This window comes from Gobio gobio (assembly GCF_949357685.1).
Source record: "Gobio gobio genome assembly, chromosome: 14".
NCBI classification, from domain to species: Eukaryota; Metazoa; Chordata; class Actinopteri; order Cypriniformes; family Gobionidae; genus Gobio; species Gobio gobio.
The window spans coordinates 4,744,321-4,759,388 of NC_137107.1; the positions used below are offsets into that span (position 1 = coordinate 4,744,321).

General features: G+C 37.5%; 1 protein-coding gene across 2 annotated transcripts in view; it reads left to right on the plus strand.

Moving 5' to 3' along the window:
- pdlim4 (PDZ and LIM domain 4) overlaps positions 1 to 15,068 on the plus strand; it is a 74,343-nt gene that overhangs the window by 44,718 nt on the left and 14,557 nt on the right. For both annotated transcript variants that reach the window (XR_013817926.1, XM_079835227.1), the window contains exons 4-5: positions 9,998 to 10,197; positions 11,155 to 11,318. Coding sequence is in view for 1 of the 2 variants with exons in the window: in XM_079835227.1 (XP_079691353.1) it covers positions 9,998 to 10,197; positions 11,155 to 11,318 (364 nt within the window). In the remaining variant the exon portion in view is untranslated. The remainder of the gene's footprint in view (positions 1 to 9,997; positions 10,198 to 11,154; positions 11,319 to 15,068) is intronic.

The window sequence follows — 15,068 nt, forward strand, 5'->3', positions numbered from 1 at the left end:
AAGGTGAGTGTACATACAGTACATCACATTACAATCTAAAGGCACTAAATGGGGTGTTGTTTGGATATTCTGGAGGACAAAGATGACTTTTTAGCTGGAGCTCTATGGAAATGAAATGTAATAGTCCACAATATTGCTTTTGAATTCTTCCATCCTAAAGCACATTTTCAACATGATGCTAATGTTTTCTTTGTATTCACTCATGTAATGAAAAATAGCATATGTCAGCCATTTTGTGGCAAATGAGACAGATGGTCTCAAATCGTTCTTGGCCCTGACGCTGGAATCAGTTGGGCATTGCACAAATCTTCAGTAAAGTCACACTCACATTTGGTGGCTGTATGTCATAACGTCTATAAAGCGCTTCAGTGATTTCCAGAGCAGATGTGTGCCTCATGCTGAGATGTAAGTCATTGTGGCTTTTGCCATGGCCACTGGAAAGTATGAATGTTGAAAATCTGTAAGAATAGCGATAGAACAAGTCACGTCATTTCCAATGGAAGTAGACACAGCCAAGCGTGTGGTAGAGCCAAAGAATTTTTCAGAGGCTGTATTTTAACCCAGACTGTGTAGGTCAGAGCATAACTGAGGTATTGTTTCATTGCTGGGAATTCTTGTCACCAGTTGTAATATGAGACAGCATTTCTTTTATGAATGGAACAAAGTTGCCCATTCCTTAAAGTTCATCACATATGATCCACCAGGCTTTTAAGGCACTCTTTTATAGCCCTATTTTTTTCTTTTACCAGTTATCAGCGGCTCCAGTGTCACATGATCCTTCAGAAATCGTATGCAGATTTGCTCAAATGCTCAATTATTAGGGGCCAAGCAACGATGGTGCGAAGGCATCTATTGTAATCGTTGGCATTCTTCTTATTATTATTCTTCCGCTCTGGAAGTCTATGGCAGCCCATAGAACTGCTTGCGGGAAAGTTGTGATATTTAGCACACTGATAGAGGTCAGTCTATACTGTCATCATAGCAAAATTGGAGTCTCTAACTCAATCCCTCTAGCGCCACCACCCGACCAAAGTTTGGCTTACGTTTGTGCTTATAACTTTTTAACCATAACGGCTAGAAACTATTTTTTTTGGAAAATTCAAAATGGTGGGAACATTTTCATGAAAGAAATAAATAATCTTGAGCCGAGGAACAAGACGATTCGTTTCCATCTCGAAAATTTTCCCACCATTTAGAATTTTCCGAAACAAATTTTACATAGCACTTACGAAAATGCTTATAACTTCTGAAAGCTTTGGCCAAAAATCATTGCGTCATACCATACCCAATTTTCCAATGACAACCATTTTGAGCGTCGGACATTTCGAATTTTGTCCAAAAATGATATATTTTACAAACGCATTGGCTTATCGTTATGAAACTCAATATGCGTCTTCAGCACCATGCTCTGAAGGTACTCAAAAAGTATCAGGTACATGGCAGCGCCACCCTGTGTTCAAAAGTTATAATGACATTTCCAAAAATGCTAATAACTGTTGATTAAATATGCCTATTGTAATGAAACTTGGTATAAACTTGGTATATTCCTTAGGTCATGCCGAGAACATAGATACCAATTTTGCCATATTTGGCCGAACTTCCTGTTTGCCATTTTGTTTTTCTTTATAAACGTTCTTTTTCGAACTCCTCCTAGACCTTTTGTCCGATTTACACAAAAATCGAATCGTATCATCTTCAGACTGTGCTGACAAAAAGTTTTTTTGGATTTTGTGTTGATAGACAAAACTGTTTTCATACAGCGCAGCAACAAATTTGAGGCATGATGGCAAAATGACTCTTGAGGCTGTATCTCTACAATGCCCAACATTATGTGTCTTTGTCATCTCACTCTGACCACACCACATCAATTTCATAACTGTGCCACCTATTGGTCAAAAATGATAAACCATTAAATCATATTATTAGTGACTGTATATGATTTTTTTTTTGTTGCCATTTTGCCTAAAATGATCTTAATATTTCTTTCTTTGTGCTTTCTTTGTGCTATATTTATTTATCAATTATTATTAGTGCTCAATTATAATGGTTCTTGTGATCAATGTTCAAAACGGAATAATTAATATTGTTGTGGAAACTGTGTTCTTTTAAATTGTTATAATTCACAATATTACTGTTTTACTGCATTTTTATCAAACAAATGCAGTGTTGGTGAGACTTCTTTCAAAAACGTAATTATTCCAAACTTTTTACTGGTACTGTATGAATATCTCCTCAAAACATCCTGAATCAAATCATGTTTTATGTTACCAAATATCTCAAATATCTCACATTGTTTGGAACATTTTGCACACTGTAACCTATGTTGCGTTTAAGTCTTAAATGAAGAAATCCTTAATAGTGTAATTTTTGAATATACTATATTTAGCTGCTAGCTCTAAATTACGTGTTTGGAGAGGGAACGGTGATGTTACGGGGCTGATGCTGGGAGTGGGTTGCTTTAGTCTGTCAACAGCAGGCATATGGTTTCAATCAGGTCCTCCCTTCAACTTCCCTTGCAGCGTTCAGGTCGATATCTACATCCATAAATCATGGGTCATTTTCCCAAAGCAAGACTTAATTAATAAAAGCAGGTTTGAGGTCAGTTTTGATTTATACGGTTCATTGCTAGCAGTAGCAAACCTCCTTGTTTGGTTGGTTCTGAATGTTCTGGCTCTGTGGGCAGTCACCCAGAACCAAAGGGCATGCTGGGATATCACTGTAAAACAGGTCAGTGAAACCTGATGATGGTCAGGATTTATGAGCAGACACAAACACTCCTCATAAATATTTCCCTGATCTTTCTGTGTTTCTGTTGGGCCCTCACTGGCGGTTATGGGGAAACTAGCTTTACTCAGCAACGTTTACTTTTGGAATGTAATGAGAAAACTGTTCTCATTGGTTGTGTTTTGTGCTGAAACCCTGGCTCTGGGTCCAGTTGCATAAGCATAGCTGCTGAGTTAAGGGCGTTTTTACTTAAAGGGGTGGTTGCATGCAATTTTACTTTTTTAACTTTAGTTAGTGTGTAATGTTGCTGCTTGAGCATAAACAGTATCTGCAAAGTTACAGCGCTGAAAGTTCAATGCAAACGGAGATATTGTCTTTTAAAGTTATGGCAGTTTATTGCCTACAAAAACGGCCGGTTTGGACTACAATAGTGTTGTTTTTGGCGGCCTGTTTTCATTTTAGTTTTAGTCTAGTCTTTGTGTCAAGCTGTCATTTTAGTTTTTATTAGTTTTAGTCATAGTCATACTCTTTTTAGTCTAGTCAAGTTTTAGTCGACTAAAAGTCTGAGCATTTTAGTCTTATTTTAGTCAGAATTATCTATGACTATTTTCGTCTAGTTTTAGTCGACGAAAACTGATGACATTTTAGTCAAGTTTTAGTCAATGCAAATTGTATTTTAGTCTCTTTTTAGTAATGCAATTCTATTTAACCCAGTCAATGTAGTATAAGTACGTATTATAGACAAAACCAAAATCTTCTTTTAGCCAAACCCATTTCAAACAAGGTTATCTTATTATATTATTGTTACCTTAGACTCAAGAATACATCCATTCCAGACACGGAAGACGCTCTGATTTGAAGTTACAACATATTTATTTTACCAACTAAACATGTTAAAAGGACACACACATACATTTAAATAAAATAAATAAAAACATTGAGATGTCTCTTAAGGTTTGTGGTGTTTTTTCCTGTGATTTTTGTGGCCACATTTTTCCCCATCTATTTCCACAACACCCGTTTTATTTTCCACTTCAATAAAAGTTTTTCCAAATGTCTTAATAAGAATAAATGCATATTTAATTTAATAATAGGAAAATAATATCCAAATTATTATTTAATTATTTAAATATGTATAAAATTAGACCCACATTATAGTTAAAATGTTTTTCTGTCTTGTATTTTATCTCAAAATAAAGGATGTAATTTTATTCCACATGGAAATGAGTGGAAATAAGTGAATATAGCCTCTTATTCGCTTATGAGGTATTCATAATGCTGCGGTTATTTTAACATATATAATTGCTGCCGTTATAACGGCACATTTCACATGTTTACGTGCTTTTCTTTCTTTCTTTGAGCGGTGATGAAATATCTTGCTCTTGTAAATACTTACCAATATTTCAGTAATAAAAGTCTAGATCTTTAAAATGCATCCAGATAACAGCGAAGCACAACCGCACGGTGCTCTGCAGTGGCCAAAAAGGATATAAACCGTGAATTCTGAAGTGATTGAAAACTCAGAGATGTGGATTCAGACGGCACCCCACGACCTTGGTGTTTGTCAAACAGTAATTCAGTTAGGTAATTCGGCCGGAGATTTTTACACGGGTGGTGGGAGAAAAACACTGATATTCTGTATTAAGACGACAATAAAATCACTGACTAGCCCCTGTAAATGATGAAGACACCTTACGACCGCAGGACAAACAATTACCGTCCGAATAGGGCTTACGAACCCCGACTGGCCGGCCAAAGGACCCGTTCACTCACCGGAGACGCCGCGCGAGTGGGGTTTGAAGAGAGTGATGTCACCTGCGTCTGCGCAGTGAGACCTGATGCAGCCCCTGAATGAGACGCACAGAAATACTGCAAAATAAAAACACGACTTTTCGTCTCGTCTCATTTTCGTCAACGAAAATGAAGAGACATTTTAGCATAGTTTTTATTTTGTGAACCACATTTAGTCTCGTTTTTATTCGTCATCGTCACATGACCAGCATTTACGTTGCGTCTCGTCTCGTTTTCGTCACGTTATAAAGGTTCGTTGACGAAGATATTTAGTCATACTTTTCGTTGACGAAAACAACACTAGACTACAACAAGCTTCTTCCCGGGTTGGTGACATCATGAACACCTGCTATTAACATAAACACTGCCCCCGCGAACACGCAACAAAGTGTGCAAGGCCACGTCACCGTCATTACGAGAGAGAGAGAGCTGTTGCAGAACTACAAACTACATTTGGCCATCTAACCAATCTAAGACCATTGCGTTTTTCGGAGGGATGGGCTGCACAGAAGCAGGAAGCAAACGAGCCGTTCAAAGGACAGTGGAGACAGCGGTGTGGAATAAAGGTCAAATATAAGAAAAATATGGCGTTTTTAAAAAAAGAAGTATTAAGACATGTTATACTGCACCCCATAAACACAATCAAGCCTAGAAAGATCTAGTCCAACCAACTAGCAATTAGTAAGGGCTAATCAGTCTTAATTTTCAGATTCAAATTAGACCAATCTACACTGTAAAAAATGATATGATCAATAGGTTGACAACATGTTTTTGCATTGATTTAACTGATCAAAATAAGCGATTTATGACTTTTTTATGTTATACAAGATACATTTTTTAGTTAATTTCATGTAAATTTAGTTGAAACGACTTAAACATCCAAATTGATTGTACTTAAAAATGTAAGTCAGCAACTTGTAACTGACTTAAGTTATGACCAGTCTTGAAGTAAAAACATAGATTTTTGGACTTTGGAAGTTCGGTCTTAGTGAGTCGCTGTCCTGCAGAGTTTGGCTCCAACCCTGAAAGTCGTCTATAGAAGCTCTAATTGAGAATTACAGAGGTTTAGATGTTGATGATTTATTGAAAAGGTTTGGTCGCCATTATGGAGATCAGTGTTGTATTTAGTTGGGCAGTTTGACTCTTGGCTTTTTATGTGAGTTTGTTGTTTTTGTTACAGCGTTAATAAAACACATAATCTGTTCAAATCAAAAGAAAAAATTGTCATGAAGAAAAATGTTTGACTAAACTCATCACTGACTAAAACTATTAATACATAATATTCACCAACAATACTTTCTTGCCACAGATCAGACATTCTGAATTTTGATTTTTAAACACATTCTAGGGTGAAAAAAGTTTAGATGCACACAGATATCGAGAATCAGCATATGAATCTCAACAATAGTGACATACTTAATGCTGCAATGCATGCTGGGAGCCATGAGTTTTATACTGTGGTGGCTTAGTAGGGTTGGAGATAAACTCTCAGCTCTCTATGACCGAACTTGCCTACCCCTGACTTAGAGATACAAAAACACCACCCCAGTGTTGGCTACTTGTACCTTAAAAGGGAGTGTATGTGAAGTTTTAGCTCAAAATACCCCACAGATAATTTTTATAGCATGTTAAAATTGCCACTTTTTGGGGGGTGAGCAAAAATTTGAAGTTTTTGTGTGTGTCCCTTTAAATGCAAATGAGCTGGTGCTCACAGCCCCCTTTCCAAAAGAGATCATGCTCCGACCAGCAAAACAGGACAATCTCACGCACTGAAAAGTCCGAAATTGTTCAGCCTTTTTTATGTTTGAACCAGAGTCAGACGATGATAGCGAGACTCGAGAAGAAGTGACAACATGTAGAATGAGACAGGACGTATCTGAATGGTTAGTCGATGAATTTATGTAGTTGATCTTGGCATTACAATAATGTATGAATTACATGAATAAATGACCCCTTTAGAACTTTAGGACCACAGTGTTTTTAAACTGTGCTGGATAGTTGCCTGAAAAGGGTGTCTTGTATTATTTCCCCTGATATGAGAAGTAGAGATAAATATAGCATGTGAAGTTTCACCCGCGGCTGCTTCAGTGATCCTCAACATTCACTCCACTGCAGAATAGCTTAAATAAATCAATTTAATGAGACATAAGCCTTATCCAGATTTATTAAATAACAAAACGTAAGCTTATATACTGAAAATTTATGTTTAAAAAGGTAGAGAGGTACAAATGAATGGCTTTCAATGTTAGACTACAAAACTGGCACTTTTATAAGCTATACACCAGATGTGTAGACCAGTAAATCTGCCGTTTTTATTGCAGTTACACCCATTTGTGGCAGACATGTGAACTAAAGGAGCATGCATCTACGTTTGCTTTCCAGCAAAGGTCAGAGCAGGCGTTATTTCTAAATATTATCATTATTATATGCTTTAGATAACCATAACTAATGTCTCTATTCATTGCAGTAGTAATCAGCTAGTGGTGAATCAAAGCAGAGGTGCATAAAATAATACAAAACGCCATTATGGTAACACACATGACACTAAAATAATGCAATAAACATAATTTAACAGCGTAAGATATACATAATGTACTTCAATAACCATCAAATATGAAGTGTCACACAGGGAATTCAGGGATTGTCAGTTTCAATGTAAATTATAAGATGATTTGTTCTTTTTTTACTTTTAAAAATGGTACATTTAACTGTGTTTTACAGTAAAACTGCAAAAAAGTTCCCGGTATATGGCATGTATACAGTTACAGTTTTTCCCTGTACAGTTCATGGTCTGTATTTCATTTCATATTCGCTTACAAAGAATTCTGTTTTTAACATTATGAGTGGAACTCAAGGGAGCAAAAATGATAAAAGTGTACGATATGAACCTATTAAAGCAGTCATATTACTTCACGGAAATAGTCTCGCACATTGTTTCTCATTTTAAATGAGAAACTTGGAGAACAGCTGGCTTCTGTCCACTCAAAGATGAGAAATGCAGTAAAACGCTTGTCTTGTTGCCCATACTGACATTTTGAACTGTAATAGAGAGTGATATGAGGTCTTTTTAGGCTAAAAACAGCAGAAAAAAGAACCTCTGTGGTTTGCAGATGAATCATTCTGCCTCCTGCTATGGGACTGAGGTACAGAGAACTGCTTAGATGGCATAGTTTGACTTATGCGAACACTTATTCCTCAGCTATCACCCAAAAATGAACATTCTGCCATTATTTATTCCCCCTGGGGTCGTTCCAAACCCGTATTATTTTTTTTCTAGGAACTCAGTAATATAAGCCACACATTTTTGAATCGACTCCCAAGAGTTGATTCCAGACTCATTTTTTTATTCATCCCTTGATTCCCAATGCTTTTGAATCAAAGAATCGACTTTCCCGTGTTGGTGCCAATCAAAGACTTCTAGAGTTGCATCAATATCAAGATAAGCATGCATCTTTGTTAGATAAAATAATGAATTTCTAAATTTTAAAACAAAAAAAACACACTTTTGAATTGTAATATATCGGTTTCCATGATATTTTGAAGCAGCACAACGGTTTTCAATCAGAAATGTTTGTTGAGCAGCAAATCCTCATATTAGAGTGATTTCTGGAGGATCATGTGACACTGAAGACAGGGGTAATGATGAATGATGAATTTCCTCAGGAATAAATTACACTTTACTGCATATTCACATAGAAAACAGTTAAATTGTAATAATATTTCACAATATTACCTGTATTTTTTGATTGGATAAATGCAGCCGTGGTAGCCATTAGAGACTTCTTTCATTAAAAAGATTTTATTATTCCAAATTTTGACTATGATATCAACAGTGCATCTCTCCCAAAATGGTGTCTTAATATTTAAATGTAAAAGTTGTTGACCATTCAGTTTCACTTGTTTTGTGATCAGTTGTTTTGAATAATAATTTGCTACCATTCATTTAGAATTTTCACTATAATTTATTAATTAATTATTGTTTAAACTTGATGTCCCAGGGGTAGATTTACAGGCCAGTCATTTTTCAGCATGCAGAGTTTTAAAATTTCATATTTTCCCACACTCTTAAAAAAAAGAGTACAGAATTGTACCTTTTAAGGTACAAGTGGCTGTCATCCTTAAGGGCAGCATCCTTAAGGGTTCATTTTTGTACCTCTAAGTCAGAGGTACACTCTCAGAAAAAAAAGGTACAGTGGAGGTATAATTTTGTTCCTTGGGGAACAAAACGTTTAACTCTACCTTTAATAGGTACACAATTGGTCCTTAGGGTACAGTTATACCATTGTTTTCCTCTACTTAGAGCAGGCGTAGACAAGTTCAGTCCTAAAGAGTCGCTGTCCTGCAGAGTTTAACTCCAACCCTGAAAGACGTCTATAGAAGCTCTAATTGAGAATTAACAGAGGTTTGAGTTTGTGCGATGTTAGTTTTATTTAAAAAAAATGGTCGCCATTATTGTGATCAGTGTTTACTATAGTTGGGCTGTTTCACTCTTGACATTTTTTGCGAGCTTGTGGTTTTTGTTACAGTGTTAACAAAACACATATGTTCAAATAAAAAATGTCAATAAATAATATTCACCAACAATACTTTCTTGCTACTTAAAATGTGGAATGTCTGATCTGTGGCAAGGAAGTATTGTTGGTTAATATTATCTATTAATAACAACAAATAACAAGTTTTAGTCAGTGATGAGTTTAGTCAAACACTTTTCTTTATGATGATGAAAACTATATCACCTGATAATTTTTGTTTAGGGCTTCCTTTGCAACAAATTATCTGCTTTGTTAACACTGTTACAAAAACCGAAACAAACAAACTGAAACACTGATTACCATAATGGTGATCATAATCATAAATGGTACCATAATTATTTTCGATAATACAAACATCTAAACCTCTGTTAATTCTCAATTAGAGCTTCTATAGACGACTTTCAGGGTTGGAGCCAAACTCTGGCGGACAGCGACAGACTAGGACTGAACTTGTCTACCCCTGCTCTAAGTAGAGGAAAACTATGGTATAACTGTACCCTAAGGACCAATTGTGTACCTTTAAAAGGTACAGTTATACATTTTGTTCCCAAAAGAAACTAAATTGTATCCCCACTGTATCTTTTTTTCTCAGAGTGCAGAATTAGTCCCCAAATTCGCAACTTCAGACAAACCGCTTAACAAAACAACAACAACAAAGGATAACACAGATAAGTTGCCTGATGTCATAAAATGGCCGCTACAACTTATAATCAAAAGCTGAGCTGACCAGAGGCGAATATGTATGATGGGAATTTGTGTGCAACAGTAAATACTTACATATTTCTGAGTAAGCTGTTTATTGAGAGCATGTAGATCTGTAAACATGTCAAAAGCTGTTTTATTGTTCCAATCACACAGTCGGGATTAGCTCTTAGTCGAAACACAGTGGATCATCTGCAAAGAGATTTGGATGGGATCACAATCAAAAAGTACTTCTTTTTGTTTTACAGACCTTCCGACCAATCAGCAGCGGCTATAGCCCCACTCCCAAGAGTCCATCCCCCAAGAGTCCCATTACCGGCGGTGTTTCCTACAATAACGGCAACTCCAGACCTACGTACAACAATCCAGCCGGACTGTATTCGCACAATAACGGCAATGGCGCCCTTCCCAAGCAGATGGCAGGCCTCAACCTGGGCTCTCCTCACAGGTCTGCCAATTTACAGCCTTCCACATATGAATAATATTATGTACTTTTCTTTGGAATAACAATTAGACCAGGAACACGAGGTAAATAGGGTCTGATTTTATGTTAACTGTACACAAGCCACACCGGTACAGCTGCCAGAAATGGATATTTATGATCCTCACAAGGCTGTGAGAAGCATAGTGATTTATCAAGGAAGCGATCCTGAGGATCTTTCCCATGTTGGACATCTACAGTGCAGGTCCTGTCTTCACTCAGAGCACTTGCACACAACAATAAACATTTCAGACTGAATTATGTTACAGCTCTCCATGCATATTGTTATGTAAAAATGAGTTCACGAGTTCAGCGAAGCACAGGACTGGTGAACACTCTTCAGGAAACATCTGATATTTGCAAAACACCCTTGAGTTTTCTGAAGCACTAGTGTATTTGGATGCTAGATAAGGGCGAACAACAAGCATTTGGTTTACGCTGAAGAGGACAAATCGGCTGTTTATGAATTCCTCCTGTGCACTACAAGTGAGACTATTTGTGTGTGTGTGCGTGTGTGTGTGTGTGTGTGTGTGTGTGTGTGTGTGTGTGTGTGTGTGTGCACAGCAAGTGCCAAAACCTTTACCAAGTTTCGTACCATTTCGTACAAAACAAAACGTACAAATTTTCAGTTAAAATTGGCCAAACAGCACCAGAGGGTTAATTTAAAGATTGTAAAAATGCATTAATGCATTATTTCCAACATGAACAACTGCATGCTTAGTACAAGCGTCAGCTTTACCGTGTCCAATCTTTTGACTGGTAGTGTATGTGCGTGTATCTGAATATTTGTAACAAATGTGTTGTATTTGAATTCTAAACCAATTACCAGAGATGGACTGCAGCTTTTAGTTCAGTATGAAAACACACATGGCTATAGCAGATGTTTGTGGAAGAGAACGAGTTCTGGATATGTTTTCCTTTCAGTTTCAGCCCTGAACCTCCAGTGAATTCATCAGGCAACCGCAACGGTTTCGACACACAGTCAGACGTCTACAGGATGCTTCAGGACTACGAGGAACCTGTGTCAGCTCCCAAACAATCCGGCTCCTTTAAATACCTGCAGGGAATTCTGGAAGCTGAGGATGGGGGTCAGTTTTACTCATTTGTTTCTCTCTCAGAATCAGGGCTTGACATTGACACCTGCCCACCGCCATTTGCGTGTGTATTTCAGCTGTGGCGTGTAACACAGTCACTCACACTTCCCCCTTTACCGGGTTGAATTTTATTGTATTCTTCTCAAAAGGCGTCTGTTATAATCGCGTTGTGCATTACAACCAATCAGACGCGATTCTGTTGAGCTTATGAATGCAATGACTAATAATCAGAGGCGTTCAGATCAGTCATTTTGTTCAGAGCGGCTCTCACTCGCTGAAATCTGTACTCATCATAAACAACAAAGCACAGATGCACGATTCATTCATCATACAGTGATTGACTGTTTTTGTTCTGTTTCAGCAGTGAAAATAGTTTCAAACCAAAATCACAGCAGAACCATAGTGCATCTGATGTGACTGGTATTAAGTCGACTTGACGTTGGACGTTCGATATTCGCAAATTTAGGGACCGTCTCTAAAGATACAACATTGGTATAAACGTTTCTAACTTCAATAGCATTTGAAGAGAATGATTTAAAGTCATAAAACCAGCTGTAAAGTGTTCATCTAGGTGTCAGGTATGATACACACCTTTTAGATTTCCGATATTTAATCAAATAAACTGTCAAATCACATGAAAATATGGATATGTATTTCACTAGGCTACTGTATGGGCTCAGAAATCTTATTTTTTTCAGACAAGCAACTGTTAGTGTTTCCTTGTGTATATTAAGGAGCTTTACACACAACCTTTTCACAGCTAAATAGGCCTATTTGATGACCTGTCATGGTATACATTATAGGGCTGGGTATTGACACAAATTTCACAATTCGATTCGATTTCGATTCAATATGGATTATTGTGGATATATATCAGGTACAATACATGGCAAATTTCCTCAAGGAAAACAAATATCTGAACTGATGCTGTAAACTGTGGGAGTCAGTTGTAGCTACTGTAGTATTGAAGGTAAAAATGAACTGATTTGTACAAACACTTAAATTACATTTTTTTATAATAATAGTTATATGAAATATAAATATTAAAATGGTGGCTGTCATAAAAACAGGCCAGATTTATTCAAACATGCATTAAAATTATAATGAATATGCAATATGGTGCATATATTTATCAAAATGCTCTAATGAGTTTATGGACACTGGATATGGATCAGTTCATGTTTCGCTTCTCTTGAGCTGCACCAGAGCGATTACGACAAAACGGTATTTATGTCTTTGAATTTCGTAATAAAATGGACGTAATTTGAAATCTGAGACTTTGTTTCATATCAAAAGTAATAAAGCACAAAGATTATTGCGATTTATTGGATGGGAGGGGCTCTACAATGTCCCATTCATTCATCAACTGAACACAGGATGACTAATCCATTTGGGATTTAAGAATCGATCTCATAAAAATGAGAATCGATTAACAAAATTGTGGCCTGAGAAAATGAGTGGCTAGTGACTTTGGGAAACCACAAGCCACAGTGCAAAAAAGTCAAGCCCTGTGTGTTTTTCAGTTGTAGTCTTTAAAAAGGCATCTGAAATAATAAACTAAGTGCAATGTAGCGATGCCAAAAATATTGATACTGAAATATCTGAAACACTTCAATACTCATTTTCCTCAGAACAGACACACTACACCAGTGTCTGTTTCTCTCTCTCTCTCTCTCTCTCTCTCTCTCTCTCTCTCTCTCTCTCTCTCTCTCCGACAGCGAGTGACACACACCCTCTTCCCCTCACTCACTTCATTTGCTCCTGATGAATATTGTTGCTGTTACAGGGCTTGAATTTCGGCGTAGGATTGCTCGTATTGCACATAATTTTACTAATTCCCGCAGATTTTGTGCTCACACCCAAAGTGTGGCACATAAAGCCGCCTCTAAGCACTAAATTGAGTTATTTTTCACTGCTTATTGCGCTTAAACAGTCAAATACACACAAAATAATGTCAAAATAATGTCTTGGTGAGTACTCACATAAACACAGTCAGTTCTGTTTTAAGTGAATGTAAACAGTTGAGAAAGAAAGGGCATGTGTAACAGTGTATTGGATCCGTGCATCAGCTCTTAAAGTGACAGCAGCCTAATAAACCTGTGCCAAATTATGAGATAATATTACAAATATCAATATGGCAGTTTTCCTCCATGGTATCATGTCACAATTGTGGCCAGTGTAAATGCTGAGTGGCTAGTAACTGTGGAAAACCACAGACACAGTGACCGGTGAGCAAAAAAGTTCATGTCAAGCCCTGATTACAATGTATGTTGCAATTGTTAGTTATCGATATTGTCCTATATTGTCATTTTGTGTGTGATCACACTGATAATACAATCGCCTGAGCATGTTCAGTGAAAACAATAACATAACAATGACACTGTTTCATCACAATACATCACAATTTGCTTGGTACTAGAAAAGCTACACTATTTCGAAAAAATGTGTTCGGTAAATGCATGGATTCTGATTGCTCTGTTGTCTCTTGGAGGCTTAAAGCCTTCAAAAATGTTGTGCATTGTGTCATATAAGCCCCGAAATGTCTTCTGTCTAAGCCAGATCTCATGGAGAGGCTTCTAGACCACACTATACTTACGCCTTCGCTCGCACACTGAATTAAATCCCCATGGAGCCACAAGGATCAGGGATCAAGTGTTTAAGTGTGTAATTAGTGGTATTCGTTGACAGGTTTGGAGTGGTAACCTGTCCCGGCAGTTCTTGGGAATAACACAGAGTTAATGATCTCACTTTGGCACAACAACAGTCAGATGACGGAGGCGGGCACCATTGTAACATTTACGGCTAATTTTTTATCCGGATGTTTCCTCATTCGGCAGCAGGGTGGTTTTCTCCACGCCAGCCCTGAAACAGAGAAGATAGGAGGAGGCCTTGGCAGCTGTGCTCCATACTTGGCCATATGGCTCCATCCCAACCGTGCCCTGAAGCTTTCACACACCCGTGAGTTTCAGCTACGTCTGCATGGAGAATAGCGTCTGACCTGGGATTGAAGTGTGAAGGACATTAATTCCGGCCATCTCTTGTTCCAGGGACAGCTGCCAAGCACTTACTTTGGGAGATTTCTCTGTTTGGGGATAAACGAGGCCTCTTGGAAAGTCGGAAGTAGAGGTTTAAAGCAATAGATAGCCCAAAAGTTATTTAATCACCCTCAAGTCGCTCACAAAGTGCACATTTTTAAAGAATGTTGTCTCATGAGTAGGTTTGAGAGTGATTTAGTGGATTCAATGCAGGAAGTGAAACGAAGAGCAACAATTAACTTTGGGAGTCCAGTAATAGGAAGCCACAGTTAAACAATGATGAAACATTATTTAGGCCAGGTGTGGTCAGGGCGGTAGGCTGGGTTTTATCATCACAGAAGTCCCAAATTCCCTGAGAACATTTTGATTTCTTTTATCTACATTAAGGGTGTCACAATATACCGGTATTGGCGATAACCGTGATATTCAAAGCACGAAATATCGACATCGTGTTAATTTAGGGTGTAACAATATACCGGTATTGGCGATAATCGTGATATTCAAAGCACAAAATATTGACATCGTGTTAATTTAGGGTGTGACAATATACCGGTATTGGTGATAACCGTGATATTCAAAGCACGAAATATTGACATCGTGTTAATTTAGGGTGTAACAATATACCGGTATTGGCGATAATCGTGATATTCAAAGCACGAAATATTGACATCGTGTTAATTTAGGGTGTAACAATATACCGGTATTGGCG